The following is an 18118-nucleotide window of genomic DNA, read 5'->3' on the forward strand; positions in this document are numbered from 1 at the left end:
TTGTGGTCCTAAACGTTCATACTTGTTTATAATTACATTCCACTTTTGAGAATTCTAAATAAAACCACCTCTTCTGAGGTGAACTTCACCATTCTTACGTTCAGTTAGTTGTACATGGTTTTAATTTGTCTGTTTTATTATGCACAATGATGTTTGTTTTTCTTGGTAATTTGTTTCTAATATAGAGTGTAAAAACATCAGAAACAGCAGTTTTCTCGAGGTCGCGAGTTTCCTGTTAGTAATGAGTATCTGTCATCTGTTTATACGATGATATTTTATGTCTAGACAAAATAATTGCAGTTGTCTTTCCCTAACGTTAATAATTCTAGTATTTGTAAACATGACGTAGGAGAGAACAACCAATAGTAATATTCCACACCATTAGTGACATCAGACCTTTAGATTTTACGTGGCGCTTAATAAATTAAGTTACAATTATCTGATCAACAGGATGTGGCACTGCTATTAAACCAAGTTATACATAACTCAACACTTTGGGTTTCAGAAGCTCTCTCGTTAAAAACAAAGTTCAAATAAATGTTATAAACGTTTCTGGAGTTTTTAATTGTCATTTTAAAAGCAATGTAATTAAGTAACAATTACAAATACGTCAAATAAAATGTTCACGTGAAACAATAACTAATTTATAATCAACTTCTGACTGTAAAATTTACGATTGTAAGAATACCACGAGCTCAGCCAAGAACAGTTTCCTGTCTTGTTGACATTTTAGGACTCGGTTTCTTTGATTCGTTGGAAGCGCATATTACATAGAAGGGTTCGGCATAACCAAGTGGTTAAGTCACTTGACTGGTAATTTGAGGGTGGCGGGTTGGAGGTGGGTAGTGATGACTAGCTGCTTTCTTTCTTCTAGTCTCACACTGCTAAATTAGGGACGGCTAGCGCAGATAACTCTCGTGTTGCTTTGCTTGAAATTCAAACCAAACCATTTACTTAAAAATAATAGAAATCATCTTAATGGAATATTAAAACGCTGTAAAAAAAAATTACAGATGTTCCTGGCAGTTGAAATTGCCCAGTATCATAGCCTTCTAGATATACAGCACTATGGTGTGTGTTGTTTGAAATATTTTCTAGCATACATTTTATTGAGCTTTAAAAATTGCTGGTGAATAAATTTGTTGTCAAATAGACAAATGAACGCAATATGGGACCTGGTATACCCTGAAACTCTACTCTATCTACTGCGAGAACTTGAACTTTGAATATTAGCGTTGTAAGTCTGTAGACCTTCCGCTGACCCACTAGGAAACTTGTTAAATGAGCTGACATACGTTGTACCAGGAAACTTGATTGCAAACAGTTATTAACAAACTGTCTTTCATATTTAAGAAACATGTTTTAAAAGTAAAATTTATTTTTGTGAATAAGTCAATTATAATTATAGAAACACTTTATCTAAAATATGAAAGCAATTTAATAATAAATTACACTAGAAGCGTCTTGATATCTTTTAGTAAGGCACTAGACTCGTTTTCTGAGGGTCGCGGGTTCGAATCCCCGTCGCACCAAATATGCTCGTCCTTTTAGCCATTGGGGCGTTATGACGTGGCGGTCAATTCCACTATTCGTTGGTAAAAGAGTAGCCCAAGAGTTGGCGGTGGGTGGTGATGACTAGCTGCATTACAGTGCTAAATTAGGGACGGCTAGCGCGGCTAGCCCTCGTGTAGCTTTGTGCGAATTTCGAAAAACAAACAAACATGTCTTTTAGTTGTGCACCATCCAGTGAAGATATTTTCTAGCTGTTCCCCACTGCTTATAGAGGTAGCTTGTTTTCTTGTACTTGTCGCATTTATCTCTATCTACTTCTCAAACAAATATATAATAAAAAAATCCAATACCAAAGGCAGTCAGTACTGTGCTTAATAAAAAATCATATAAATTGCCCTATCTTATGGCGAAATGAAAGTTTAAAAGACCTTTCAGTTAAAAAATTCACCAAATGAACATTATATATCCAACATAAATATTTCAATACTTTATTTAAACCTGCATGTGTTCTCTCAAAATGCAGCATAAAATACTACACACAACAGAAAGTAAATTGTCCGTAAGTCAAACAAAATATACATTCCTGAACGAATAAGGTGTAGAATACTTTCAACCTGAAAACACCCCAGGGAAATCTTCCAGTTGATCATGTAAACAGTTCGTTGAAGATGAGTTTCTTGGAGCGTTAAGAGCTGATACATTCTTCCTTGTGTTAAAGTTCCTCTTTCCATTGAACATAATAGGTGCGAAAAAACATCCCACATGTGAACGATGTTTTTGTAAAGATAGCGATCGGTAACCTTTTAGTATCGGTTGTACAAATAAATCACACATAAACTGATATCACGTGGTCGATTTCGATAGAATTTCATGTCATAAGATCGCCATAATGCTTTTCCAAACATGAGAGAAATTTTATTTTATCGTTAGTAGTAAGTCAAACAAATTAAAAACGACGTTCGCTTCAATAATTCAGCTATTATAAAAGCTGAAGACCAATGAACAATCTTGTTACATGAGATTACTGGTGTTTGAGGTAATAATTGGAATTAAAACTAATAACGATTGGAGTGAAAACATGGCAAATAAATCCGAATAACACATCTAACTTTTTAACACACCGATAGGTAAAATAAAAACTGAACATGTGTAAACAAGTCACTGCTCAGTTTTCTGAAAATATTTTATAATGCAATAACTGTTACAATAATAACACTCAGTACTTTTGTTTAAATTCAATTACTTTGAAATAAATATTCTACCATTTATAATGTCACACAATAAATAAATAATTATGAATAGCAAATAGACGGAAATTTTATAGTATTTTGGGGTTCACCTTCTACTGTTGTGCTGTAGTAAGTCGCGGTAGTACAGTGATATGTCTACGGACTTATACTGCTTGAAATCGTCTTTAGATACCCGTGGTGGGAAGAGCACAGATAGTCCTTTGTGTAACTTTTGTAACGGATTTAACGTTATACGTTTATTTTGTTCAGTTGTCCTCGGTGGACACAGCAGATAGTCCAATGTGGCTTTGCTATAAGGAAACACACACACGTTTATTTTAATACCTATACTTGTTTCACTATAGTTTTGTTTTTGCATTTGACGTAAATTGCGCGAATCCCACCTGTTCCCTAAATTTATAGAAGATGCTTGAAAATAAGAATCGACCAATATTTGTTTCACGAAAACCGGCTAGAAAACTTAGAGAAACTCGCGTGATTCGTGTAAAAGCAACTAGTCGAGAAACAGTAATAGAATATTATTACTAGCCAGCTACAGTCAGTACGATATAAGCCTCGGAAACTATAATTATGATTAACGTCTGTTAATAGGAAACTACAGAATTTCACCAGGAATTTTTAATATTTCGAATATTACAAACCGTTTAACTCCAGTGAATCAACTTCGGACGCTTACATTTCTACGAGGACATTAAATATCTTTCTCGGTAAGAAGTGAGCTTGTAACCGGTGTGAGGCCAACTGAACCAGCTAGCTCAAAATAAAGGTCTGGTAGTATCAATTCAAAACTAATCCGCTCATCGTGGACCTGGATCGTCGATAAAATATTTATTTCTGGACCGATTATAACAATTATTATTTTTTTTATAAGTTTGTGAAATACTAATAAATATTAGTAATAACTCTTATTACAAATTGTGTTTGATTGTTTTTTGTTTATATATCAACATATATTTGTGTTAAAAACATATTTGTGTGTATGAATCTTGTTGGCAAATATCATAAATTTGATACATGTTAACATTTAATTAGCTTCTAAATTTAAATTAAAATTTCCAGCTATTTGAAATCTCAGTATCTAGCATAAGTAACATAATAAATCGAACACGCATCCAAGATAAATCACAATACGTAACACTTTGAACTTTATAATAAATACCAAACACCAGCTATATGTATGACATTTCATTTTTTTCGTTTCAAGCCCACCTGGTGGCTCAGCAGTAAGTCAGTGGGTTTGCAACACGTAAAGGCCCGGCATGGTCAGATGGTTAAGGCACTCGACGTGTAATCTGAGGGTCACAGGTTCAAATCCCCGTCACACCAAAAATGTTCACCCTTTCAGCCGAGGGGGCGTTATAATGTTACGACCAATCCCACTATTCGTTGGTAAAATAGTAACCTAAGAATTGATGGTGGGTGGTGATGACTAGCTGCCTTCCTTCTAGTCTTACAGTGTTAAATTAGGAACGGCTAGCGCAGACACCCCTCGTGTAGCATTGCACGAAATTCAAACCAAACCAAATAATACGAAAATTGGGTTTCATTATCCGTGGTGAGCAGAAGACAGGTAGCTCTTTTTCTTTGTGGTGTACAACAAACAAATAAACACATTGTGAGAAATTAAAAGAGCATGTAGACATTTCCTTTCGGGTTTTTATCAGTGATTTCGATTGCACGTGTGCACACACTCAAACGTCTGCGTGCATGTTATACTTGGTGAGAAATGTTTCAGAACGAGTTCCTTAGGGAAAAAAAAACTATAAACGCTTCCTTCTCATTTTGAATATACCTTCTTAATGCACTCACCAACCCATTTATCTGTATCAAAGGAAACACGTGCATGTTTGAATCTTTAAAATTATGTGCTGTGTCAATTAATGATTATTTTAACGTGTTATTACATACACAGAGACAAGAAGCATTATAATTCACAGTGTCTTTTGTTCTTTTTGAAATTAGAGCAATCAAACACGTGCATTTCGCTCTCTTAGCGGTAGAGTCAAGCATAGCCTAGGCCCTAGTGGTTATTGTGCCATACTGTAGTTCCGACAATCCATGAATTGCGTCCCTTTGCAGAAAATGGAACTCTGTATCTAGGCCTGGGCGCATTATAAGAGTGACAAGCAAATCCCATTATATTATTACCTGGTGATTTAATTATTTTGTTGGTTCTCTCCCTTCCCGCTAGTCTGTCAACTCGAAATTATTGGTGGTTAGTGCAATAACCATTGGATAGCTATGGGGAAGTATCCTGGACAAACAATCCCTAAGTATTTGGAAATTTTACAAACCATATTTAATAATGTAAAATTTAATAATTAATAATTAATTACCTCCCTGCTGAAGTTATGATTAATCCTGCTTAAAACTGTTTAAGATGTTAATACTTATTAAAACTAGCAATTTTAACCAATTATTTCGAATGAAGTATGAATAATTAATTTTTTATGGTACTATAATCGTAATGTGTGTGGTGTGTTTTCTTATAGCAAAGCCACATCGAGCTATGTGCTGAGTCCACCGAGGGGAATCGCACCCCTAATTTTAGTGCTGTAAATCCGTACACTTACCGCTGTACCAGCGGGGAACAATCACAATGTAAAGTATTATAAAGAATGATGAAAAACGTTAATAAAATAAATATGGAATGAACTTATTGTATGAAAATAAACTTCAGCAAAGTGTAGCCAAATATGAATACTTTACATTGCAATTAGCTGTAATCTAACCAATCAGAAAGAGCAATACCAGCGTAATGTAAATAAAAGTATAAGTTGTCACACTGTTCCCAGCAGTAGTGTGGTAATTGCGCTTATGGTTCCAAAGAAAGAAATACCACATCAAAAACTTGCAGAAATTAGTGTTTGAGCTGGAGTGGGCTCAGGTGACAGCCTGGGGCGACGTTTCGTGTTAAAGTAGGAACTGTACAGAAACTCCAAAGAATTTAATACTATTGATAATAAAAATGGTCTTGAAGAAAAAAAAAAAAAACTTTTCCAAGCTGATGATAAATAACTTAGGGTATGCATATCATGTTTACACATAATACAGTAAGGTTCTTACCAATAACGTAACTGTTTAATACAGGCATGAACATTATCTTCAAAATAGTATGATAAGATACACAATGGTGCCAATGGACGAGTAGCTGTTTAGAAGCCATCACTTTGGACCAATAACCAAACCAAGACAGTTATTTAGCATCATACGTCAAACAGTAGAATGCACGAAAATAGTAAACTTTTTCTTGACATCAGAGAGAAAAAACTGTCATCAAAATCAATCTACAAGATCTACGGTGAAGCCTGCTAACGGACGACTGTGAACTACATATGAGATAATAATGCTGGAGACCTATAATAAAACATATGATCCTTAACCGTGAAGAATACAAGTAGATTTTTACCCATGATGTCATGATCTATTTCGAGCAGAAAAGTGATCCAAAGCATTCAGAAATTAAATGATATTTTAAAGTAAAAGTGGTCAAAAAAACTTTTGCGTCCTCTAGTAGCACAGTGATATGTCTGCGGACTCACACTGCTAGAAACCGGGTTTCGATACTCGTGGGGAACAGAGCACAGGTAGCCCATTGTGTAGCTTTGTGCTTAATTCGATACAAGCAAATGCAAACCTTGTAATTATAATTTGGCTTATAATTTTAAAAAGCAAAGTTTTTGTACCCATGTTGGGAACAGCGTAGGAAGCCTATTGTATTTTTGTGTTTATGAAGATGTAAACTTTAGCCTGTGGTTATTAGACTTTAACCTGTGGTTATTAGGTTATTGTGTAAACAAAGAAAAGAGTGCAAGGATATTAAAACACTAAAAACCAAAAGCTTATTTCAAAAAATGTTTAAACTATGACTAAAAAACACTTAGAACTGGATACTGTTTCTTTAATAACATTATGTAACAAAAATTTTACTTTTTCTTGTTCCTGGGCAGAAAGTGTTTATCCTAATCGCTTATGCCTAAAGTAAATGGAAAACACGTATTTTTCTCTTCAAACTTTGCTTTTGTGGCCTGGGAACGTGTAACGAAAATATGATGGAAGACTATATTTGGGAGCTGATGATACGTGAAAGTGATTTACTTTACCGTCGCAAATCTGGGAAAACTACCAACGTCTAAACATTTTTGTTCATTTTTGTATAACTTTAGTATAAATACATGTAAATCATATGTTGTTTTATTCAGACTTTATGTAAATGAAAATATGCAAATTTGCCTGTTTTTATTTTGAAAATAGGTTAATTTCTAAATTTCATTATTCGGGTCACAAAAGCAAAGTTTGAAGGGAATAATGGTCATTTTCTGCACTTTTACAACACAAGCAATTAAGAAATAACAAATACTATCCAGGAACAAAATTTGTGCTACATGTTTGTTTTTGAATTTCGCGCAAAACTACTCGAGGGCTATCTGCGCTAGCCGTCCCTAATTTACCAGTGTAAGACTAGAGGGAAGGCAGTTAGTCATCACTACCCACCGCCAACTCTTGGGCTACTCTTTTACCAACCAATAGTGGGATTGGCCGTCACATTATAATGCCTCCAAGTCTGAAAGGGCGAGTATGTTTGGTGCTACCGGGATTCGAACCCACGATCCTCAGATTACGAGTCAAATGCCTTAACCCACCTGGCCATGCCGGGCCTTGTGTTACATAGTGTTATCATTACGTCCAAAATACACGGGTTGAAGAAACATTAAATATAAACGTAAAAGAAATATGTAAGAAGGTAAGATTTTTCTACATAACAAAATGGCGTCAGAGGTTCATTCTTTATATTTTAAAGTAAAATAATTATGGGGATTTAATTAATTCGTGCAGTAAAAGTACTGAAAACTTTGAATTGTGAAATCAAACAAAGAATTCCCAAGTTGAGAGGAATTTGAGTTACATTACAAGGCAGTTTACAATGTTGAACCTTGTTTGTTAGACATAAAATAATTGTCTTTTATGATTTTTAAAACACTAGGTTCCTGATAAACTTATAGAAGACTGCTTATAGAGTTTATCGAGAAAGTAGATGTGACACAAGCCTTACTTGGCCATATATAGAATAGTTTTATCTTTGTATAACCAGATGTAGTGGTTGGGGATGGTCATTTCTTGGAAAGCGACCTTCTTGGCGTTCTTGAAGAAAGAGTCTGGTCTCCACATTCGTTTCAACCAACTGACAGGTAGAAGTCGATAATCTGTAGTCATGTTTTCTGGGAGTCTCAATCGGTGGTCCTTCCAGCTCTGAGACATAAAAATGTCTGCCACGTAGGTCTGATAATAAAAGAGGAGGAAAGTTTAGTTTTAAAATAGAAATTTTACAAACAAAATAAAATAGAGCTGTTGTAAATTCTGTTTTAGTTGATAGTTGTCATAACGATGTCTGTTTGCATGTGGTTATGTTAAATATGTAGACAGGTTTATATGCAAAAACGGCTCGTTTGGGCTGTGAAAACACTTTTACATAGAAGAGCGAACAACTCTTCTAAGTTTGTGAACCTGACGATGACCGAAGAAGGTCGAAACGTTGTTCGCTCTTCTATGTAAAAGTGTGGTTCAACAAGTGGGTTTCTCGTCATCACTGATGTAGACAGGTTATACGTTATCCTGTGTGCAAGTTGCTGAACTAATATATTTCGAAGTGTTCCCAAATTTATTTATACTTACTTTAAAAATTAATCTTATTAATTATAAACATACGAAAGTGTGTTAATATCATATACTTATCATTGAAAACTTGTTCGTTTAACTGACTCTTGTGTGTTACTCTAAGTTTATTTCAAATTTCCTGCATGACGGAGGGAAATGTGAAAGTTAAAATGTGATAATCACATTACTTCAAACTGAATAAGTATGTGTTAACAAATTAACATGGCCAAACGTGGTAAGGCGTTCGACTTGTAATCCGAGGGACGTGGGTTCGAATCCCGGTCGCACCAAACATGCTCGACCTTTCAGCCGTGGTGGCGTTATAATGTGACGGTCATTCTCACTATTCGTAGGTAAAAGAGTAGCCCAAGAGTTGGCGGTGGGTGGTGATGACTAGCTGCCTTCCATCTAGTCTTACTCTGTAAATTAGGGACGGCTAGCGCAGATAACCCTCGAGTAGCTTTGCGCGAAATACAAAACAAACAAACAAATTAACGTACCATTGATTCTTCATTAACAGAATCCAGACTCAACACAGTCACGTGAAAATGAACGACTGTTGGTTCTTCTGCAAAAACGAAATATTATCTATATTGTCTCAAGCAAAATTAATATTATAGGAGTTTAATTTATTTAAAATGAAAAAGACATTCACACCGTCCATATACGAAATGTAACTGAATCAAAGTCAAAATTACATAAACGAAATGTTTCGATATTATACGAAAGGTTTAAAATAATCGTAAAATTTATAACTGTATTGAAATAGAGTTCCAACACGGTCTATAAGATATTTCTCGTATATATATGTTGTCCTATTAAAGTTCATAATTATCACAAATAATTCAGCTCAAAAGTTTTTAATTAAACTACATATTTCCTTCTCAGTAAATCGTAAAAACAATGGTTTTGTTTTAAGTAATTAATATGGACTCTCACAATAAATTAAAGGTTTCTGTACATATTTCTTAGACTTTCCCACATTTAAAATGATCCATGGATGCAATTATTTTCTTTATCTCTATGGTTCATATTCAGATCAAAAATCTGACGTTTCATTACTTATGATAAATTGATAAGTTTATATTTGTTATTTTATAAATATATCTGTTGTCAGACGTTTCTCGTTAAGTAATTATGTTCTCAGACGTTACTGCAATATAAAGAAAAAACATAAAACTATTCTTACATTTCTTTAGGAAGCTTAATACAGCTTCTCAGAAGTTACTACAATATAAAGAAAAAACATAAAACTACTCTTACGTTTCTTTAGGAAGCTTAAAAGCGTTTTGGTGAGTATTAGTTAATACATATTATGGAAAAATAGTAGTGTTTGCTCCATCATATTAACATGAATAAGAATTTCATATTAACAAGTAACTTAATAACCATAGTAGATATAAAAACATAGTAGAGGTGAAAGGGTTAAAATCACATCAGCGATAATTGATTTCTTTTAGAAAGGGTAAACAGTAACCCTTTTCAACTCGAAATATTCATTAACTGAGAACATCAAATCAGTCACGCAAAACTTTTAAGACGAGAATATGTCTTGTACTTAATGGAATTGAGTACAAAACGATTAACTTGAAAACCTAGCTAAAAGAAAAACGGAAAAGACGAACTTCATCTGCGTAAATCAGTGTTCTCTATTTGACACAATCTGTATGACCACAAGTTACTTCCACAGTATTTCAGTTCGACACGGCAGCAACAACTATAACGTCAGATAGAGTATAACTTGACATGTCAGCAACAACTGTAACGTCAAATAGAGTGTAACTTGACATGGCAGCAACAACTGTAACGTCAGATAGAGTGTAACTTGACATGGCAGCAACAACTGTAACGTCAGATAGAGTGTAACTTGACATGGCAGCAACAACTGTAACGTCAAATAGAGTGTAACTTGACATGTCAGCAACAACTGTAACGTCAGATAGAGTGTAACTTGACATGGCACCAACAACTGTAACGTCAGATAGAGTGTAACTTGACATGGCACCAACAACTGTAACGTCAGATAGAGTGTAACTTGACATGGCAGCAACAACTGTAACGTCAGATAGAGTGTAACTTGACATGGCAGCAACAACTGTAACGTCAGATAGAGTGTAACTTGACATGGCAGCAACAACTGTAACGTCAGATAAAGTATAACTTGACATGGCAGCAACAACTGTAACGTCAGATAGAGTATAACTTGACATGGCAGCAACAACTGTAACGTCAGATAGAGTGTAACTTGACATGGCAGCAACAACTGTAACGTCAGATAGAGTATAACTTGACATGGCAGCAACAACTGTAACGTCAGATAGAGTATAACTTCACACAGCAGCAACAACTGTAACGTCAGATACAGTATAACTTGACATGGCAGCAACAACTGTAACGTCAGATAGAGTATAACTTGACATGTCAGCAACAACTGTAACGTCAGATAGAGTATAACTTGACATGTCAGCAACAACTGTAACGTCAGATAGAGTGTAACTTGACATGGCACCAACAACTGTAACGTCAGATAGAGTGTAACTTGACATGGCAGCAACAACTGTAACGTCAGATAGAGTATAACTTGACATGGCAGCAACAACTGTAACGTCAGATAGAGTATAACTTCACACAGCAGCAACAACTGTAACGTCAGATAGAGTATAACTTGACATGGCAGCAACAACTGTAACGTCAGATAGAGTATAACTGACATAGCAACAACTGTAACGTCAGATAGAGTATAACTTGACATGTCAGCAACAACTGTAACGTCAGATAGAGTATAAACATGTCAGCAACAACTGTAACGTCAGATAGAGTGTAACTTGACATGGCACCAACAACTGTAACGTCAGATAGAGTGTAACTTGACATGGCTGTAACGTCAGATAGAGTATAACTTGACATAGCAACAACTGTAACGTCAGATAGAGAATATAACTTGACATAGCAGCAACAACTGTAACAACTAGGTAAGGCTCCAAGTTTTAATATAACGTACCCATCCTCTTCGGTACAGAATTCAAGAAAAATAAACTTAAAGCATGACTCGTAACTTTATACAGAAATCTACATATTTAACCAAACCATTGTATCTGTATCACCAAGAAGGAAAATACTGGTCAAATACATCTTAAATTAATACAAAGATTCACTATTAACAAAACATACATAAGGGGACACAGTTAATAATAATCGCCACTAGATAGCGCAATTAGTTTTATATTAGGGAAAAAAAGACGAGACTTTGATATACCTTTGGTTTAGTCATTATATACACGTATTAAATATTTTCAATACCATTCTCCTTGGGTGGTTGAAGGCTGTCATAGTCGTTTGGGTTCTCGGGAAGGATACCATCAAAATCTAAATTCGCTTGGCTGAAAACAATCAGAAACCAAACGAAAAATAATTAAACAGTTTATTTTCAGATGTGAAAATCGTAAGTTATTATTCTGTCTTCACCTGAGAATTGTACTCAAAACTAAACAAGTAGGCTTAATATTTCTTGAGTAACAAACTAAGCAATTTGTGTTAATCATACTTACATAAATTCTATGTTTTTTTAACTAGTAACTTTACGCCTTTGTTCAGAGAGGTGCTAAAATATATATTTCTAATTTTTATATAGTCAATACAAAATTATATTACTGTTTTTTGTGTTTTATTTCATTTTTACGTGGTATACAAAGAACGCGTGTATTTTTAAGCATTGTTAATGTGTTAAATTAATAATGCTAAACATAGCAACATTAGCTCTAAGAATAGTAATGGTTAATGTATGAAAAGTCCATGAATACATTTACTTATCTTACATATTAATAAAATTATATCTGAATATTTTATAGGTTTATTACTAATTTTCAAATTAGAGCAATATTTAGCAATAATAATTTTCTGTGTATATAAATACACAGAATTACAAAACTTACATGGTAAGATTTCTAGCACATTAAAATATCATGCATGAATATTCCAGAATATATAAAAAACCACCAAGGTATCGATTTAAATTTACGAACAAAATAATAGAAAATATTAAGTTGAACATATAATAAATACCTTTTGCATGACACAAAATATAGATGTAGCAACACAAAGGAAATTGTTTGCTGATCCCTCATGATGTTCTCATAAACGCTTTAACGGAGATGTCTAGAAATTAAACCCACTTATTAGCATATAATGAATAAGAAAAATCAGTTAAAGTCTACAAATAACGAAACCATGACAAATAAATAAATGTTTTTCCTCTTATTTAAACACATGTTTTGATAATTGATATTTGTTTGTTTGTTTGTTTTGTGAATTTCGCGCAAAGCTATTCGAGGGCTATCTGCGCTAGCCGTCCCTAATTTAGCAGTGTAAGACTAGAGAGAAGGCAGCTAGTCATCACCACCCACCGCCAACTCTTGGGCTACTCTTTTACCAAAGAATAGTGAGATTGACTGTCTCATTATAACGCCCCCATGGCTGAAAGGGCGAGAATGTTCGGTGAGACCGGATTCGAACCCGCGACCCGCAGATTATGAGGGGGAACGCCTTAACACACTTGGCCATGCCGGGCCGATAATTGATATTTTTTGCCTGAGCGACATATTATGGACCACATCTCTAGAAGTGTCTTAAGTACAGGCACAGTTACCCCTAACTTACTCTGGTTTGTTTTCAATTTCGCGCAAAGCTATAGTAAAACCATCTGTGCTAGCCATTCCTAATTTAATAGTGAAAGACTAGAGGGAAGACGAACAGTCATCACGACGCACCCCAAAATCTTTTCACCAACGAGTAGAAGAATTTACCGTCACGATACAACGCCCTCACAACTGAAAGGTCGAGCATGTTTCGTGGAAAGGGGGTTCGAGCCCGCAACCTTCAGAGTCTTAACTCTTAACATAAAACAAGGACTAAAAGTCACTAGCAGTTTTCGCCTATGAGACAACTCTTAACCAATAGTACGACTGATGTGAGACAACTCTTAACCAATAGTACGACTGATGTGAGACAACTCTTAACCAATAGTACGACTGATGTGAGACAACTCTTAACCAATAGTACGACTGATGTTTTAATGCTATAATGTCCTCACAGCTAAAAGTACTGAGCTTGTTTCGTGAAATACTTTAATTCATACGTAAGGCTCTCCGATCCGCAGTTCGGAAAGTATATTATTAGGTTTATAACAAGGGGCGTACAGTAAACAAGTATATTATTAGGTTTATAACAAGGGGCGTACAGTAAACAAGTATATTATTAGGTTTATAACAAGGGGCGTACAGTAAACAACTATATTATTAGGTTTATAACAAGGGGCGTACAGTAAAAAAAAGTATATATATAACGAATTTCAAATGTTTTATACAGTCCCAAGTCAAAATTGTATACATATATGTCTGTCTGATACACATCGAAATGCCTTCATAGAGCATACATGTGTGGATTCGTAGCTCACGTTATAGCTCTTTTATCTCAAATTATGATTTTCAATACAAATTTTTTTAAACATAAACAGTTAATGTACGTATTGTATTATATTGTGTGGTAAGTTCCTGTTTATGTTCTATGTAAAATGAACATAAATGGTTTTATTCCCTTCAATGTCTCAATAAGTATTATTATATAACATTTGATTTACTATGCAGAAACTAAATAGCGCACTAAATGTAATAAAACTATATTGAAACGTCTGTTCGTCTGAGTAAACAAACGAAACGACGTTGGATATCAGGTCCTTGATCGATAAGAACTTTCATTCACACATATGCAGGTGAAAATGTTATTAAATTTCCTCAAGACGATTTACAGACTTCGTAACATAAAACATACATTAAATCGCATTAAAGTTCAGAAATTGTAATGAATGTTCCTGTTTAGGAAAGTTGAGTGTTATTCTAAAGGTCGCCTGTGTTCAACACGTCGATACCAACAGCTTAAAACGTTAAGCAAGCACTAAGAAAAAGATAAGGAAATACAAATCTAATTAGACTCCGAATACAACCTGATATTTTCAACAGGTTTTAGTGTTTTGTAACTTTACTATTTTACAATATAAGTCGGAATTTTCAAGTTCTCTACTCCTCTTCCGACTGGTGGGGCCCCGGCATGGCCAGGTGGTTAAGGCACTCGACCCGTAATCTGAGAGTCGCGGGTTCTAGTCCCCGTCACACCAAAAGGCGTTATAATGTGACGGTCAATCCCACTTTTCGTTGGTAAAAGAGTAGCCCAAGAATTGGTTACTAGCTGTCTTCCTTCTACTTTTACACTGCTAAATTAGGGACGGCTAGCGCAGACAGCCTACGTAAAAAATAAAACACAAAAACAAACAAAATCTACTGCTGGTTATATTCAGAATTTACACAATAAATACTTCAAGAAATGAAATCTAAATGCAAAAGGATGAAATGATTAGAGTGATCAGTTACCTCTTTTCTTCGTTGTTAAACATACAACAAAATGCACTCTATTTTATTGAAGCCTAAACATTTAAAGAACTTTCATTTCCAGTAGTTTGAAATATGCTTTATAAAACGGCTGTTTCTACTCCATGGATCCAGAACTAACTTGATATTATAATATTTTCACTCATTCATGCACGACAAGAAACAACGTTTTTCCCAAGTATTCAAAAATATGCTGAAAGCACGAACATTCGTTTTAGCTTACATTCTGACGACAAAGAAAGCTTCAATGACATTTTATGATTGGTTTGAATTTCGTACAAAGCTACTCGAGGGCTACTTGCGCTAGCAGTCCCTAATGTATCAGTGTAAAGCTAGAGGGAAGGTAGCTAGTCACCACCACTCACCGCCAACTCTTGGGCTACTCTTTTACCAACGAATAGTGGGATTGACGGTCACATTATAATGCTTCAACGACTAAAAGAGCGAGCATGTTTGGTGTGACGGGGATTCGAACCCGTGACCCTCAAATTTTCTTTTTTACTGTCTACAACGAAATTACTTTACTGTGTAAATTAATTTTATGTAGAAGAAGTTTAGAGCAGATACGTACATAACGTTAAAGGTAGATTATTTCTGGACTATGTAACCTGGAACCACAGATATTTCATTACTGCTGCATATGAGATTCTTCTCAGTTTCTTGATCATGGTAATTCTGTTTATATATTGATAAATGGAAAAAAATGTTCCTTCCAATGCAGTAAACAGTGTTACTGCATTTTACTTTTTTACTGGCACATCTGCAAAAAACACTCAGAAAACAAATAACTAATGTAGGTTTATCTGTATAGATACAGTCGCTCCATTAACTATGGGAAGACATACCAGTAGAAACTGTTACAGAAAGTGAAAATCGCTCCATTAACTATGGCAAGACATACCAGTGGAAACTGTTACAGAAAGTGAAGGTCGCTCCATTAACTATGAAAAGACATACCAGTGGAAACTGTTACAGAAAGTAAAGGTCGCTCCATTAACTATGGGAAGACATATCAGTGGAAACTGTTGCAGAAAGTAAAGTGGAGAAAAATTCTGAAGAAAAAAGTGACAGCAGTTTTATAAATACACATAAATATTACATGTTATTATATATGTGAAATTAATAGTTGAATACGATTTTTAAATATATTCACACATATTTATTCGATAAGTACGGGCGATTATCTAAGATTAAAATATACAAGTTTTGCTGAGGGAATACATGGTAGCTTTTATACCAGTATTGTATTTACGCACAAAATTAGCCTAAAAAATTCACTCTTCTGTTTGTGTATTCACGTATTATTTAAATAATCTTTTCGTTTTGTAACTTTGGTAGTATTCTCTCCACCATATGCTCAAGTTCAAAATGACCCACGTGACGTAGGCATCTGTATTTTACGTTTTGTATTTTATTATTATCTTAATCGAAATTCGATATAAGTGAACTGTCTTTACTGCACAAAATATTACGTTACATCCGAGTAGGTTAATACGCATCAATGAGGGAAACAAAACATACACTGTAATACAGTCTTGAACAAAATGTTTGTGTTACTAATTAATGATCGTACTATTCATAACTCATTTAAAAACATTTAAAAGAGGTGAACATTTTTTTAATCATTCTTTTTTTTTCTGGAAAGTACTGCACGGGAAAAAATATTCAAATTGTGCTCTTTAACCAAACGCAACTTATTCCAACAAAATGTTTCAAAATTCAAAGCTGAAAGCGCTCATAAATATTACTGATATAAATTGTAATGTTTTTTATATATTAAAGTGATAGTGTTTATTGAAAAAATAACGTGTTTTTTTAATTCGATTTCTCAATAAAGTTTGTTTGTTTTTGAATTTCGCACAAAGCTACTCGAGGGCTATCTGTGCTAGCCGTCCCTAATTTAGCAGTGTAAGACTAGAGGGAAGGCAGCTAGTCATCACCACCCACCGCCAACTCTTGGGCTACTCTTTTACCAACGAATAGTGGTAAAGACCGTCACATTATAATGCCCCCACGGCTGAAAGGGCGAGCATGTTTGGCGCGACGGGGATGCGAACCCGCGACCCTCGGATTACGAGTCGCACGCCTTTACGCGCTTGGCCATGCCGGGCCTTCTCAATAAAGATATAATCAAACCCTCACGTACAGTTCCAGTGAAAATCGTGTTCGTGTTGTGAGAAGAGTACTTTTATTTAAAGTTGTGTTATGTTGTGAAGAAAAAAATGTTGTGTGCACATACAACATTTATTTTTATAATTGCCTGATTCTTAAATGCCGAAAGCGACATTTTTTATGGAGGTTTGTTTATGGTGCCAGTCGTAGATAGCACAGGAGTTTTAGTTATATGCTTAGATGTTGACATATAAAGCAACATTTTTTTTATGGAGGTTTGTTTATGGTGCCAGTCGTAGATAGCACAGGAGTTTTAGTTATATGCTTAGATACTGACATACATGTTTCACCCATCAAAGTAATATGCAATGCAAATACACTTAGCTCTGTCAAACTGAGAAATGCGGGTCATGGTAAAATCTACGTATGTAGGTTGTTTACTTAGAAAAGTTCTATGAACATCATGAATGATTTATTAGAGCATCACACAATTTTGTCAGACACCACTAGAAAGCAGTGTAATTCAGGGTTTCACTTATCAAAATAAAACCTTACCAAAACATATATAATGACAAAATATAACATCAATTACTATAAATAGCGTCAGTAACTTTATATTAAACGTTCCGTACTTGGTCGATCCTCTCCTCGTATTTTAATAATATCCGCAAGGTGGCGTGGCATGCTGTCAATGTGGTTATTGATGCAATCCACCGTAATTTCATCACATGTTGTCATTAGGAAGCGCTGCAAATCAATTGCAATAGCTGGTTTAGTGTCATGTTTACCAATTTTCTGCTCGTCAATTATCAACGGAATTTCAACCTGGAGACTTTGGTAGCCATGACAATCTTGTAACATCTTCCTGCTTCTAATAACCAAGTAAAATATGCGCACTGTGGGCGGTAGAACTGTCATTCTGCCACATGAAGTTACTGCCAAACGTAGCCCTATCATATGGCAAAAGTAGCTTCTCCATGTGATGCTTGTAGGAGATGCTATTGACGTTTTCCTGGAAGATATGAAGAGCATGTTTTTTACCATAATGAATAGCTGTCCAAACATGTACTACGCCACTTCCTGTTCATCTGTTCTTCAAGCAAAACAACGAATACTAATTCTACCATCATTTTTGACAAACCAGAAAGA

At 34.9% G+C, this 18118-nt stretch overlaps 1 protein-coding gene across 3 annotated transcripts in view; it reads right to left on the reverse strand.

Moving 5' to 3' along the window:
• LOC143240894 (glycine receptor subunit alpha-2-like) overlaps positions 1-18118 on the reverse strand; it is a 44483-nt gene that overhangs the window by 17862 nt on the left and 8503 nt on the right. For 2 of the 3 annotated variants that reach the window (XM_076484238.1, XM_076484161.1), the window contains exons 2-5: positions 12480-12572; positions 11718-11797; positions 8918-8985; positions 7816-8042 (exon numbers count right to left, since the gene is read on the reverse strand). In XM_076484238.1, coding sequence (XP_076340353.1) covers positions 7816-8042; positions 8918-8985; positions 11718-11797; positions 12480-12541 — 437 coding nt within the window. In that variant the 5' untranslated portion in view covers positions 12542-12572. Of the gene's footprint in view, positions 1-7815; positions 8043-8917; positions 8986-11673; positions 11798-12479; positions 12573-18118 lie in introns of those variants that run through there. The other variant, XM_076484314.1, reaches the window with a different exon arrangement.

This window comes from Tachypleus tridentatus, chromosome 1, assembly GCF_004210375.1.
Source record: "Tachypleus tridentatus isolate NWPU-2018 chromosome 1, ASM421037v1, whole genome shotgun sequence".
In the NCBI taxonomy this organism is placed as follows: domain Eukaryota; kingdom Metazoa; phylum Arthropoda; class Merostomata; order Xiphosura; family Limulidae; genus Tachypleus; species Tachypleus tridentatus.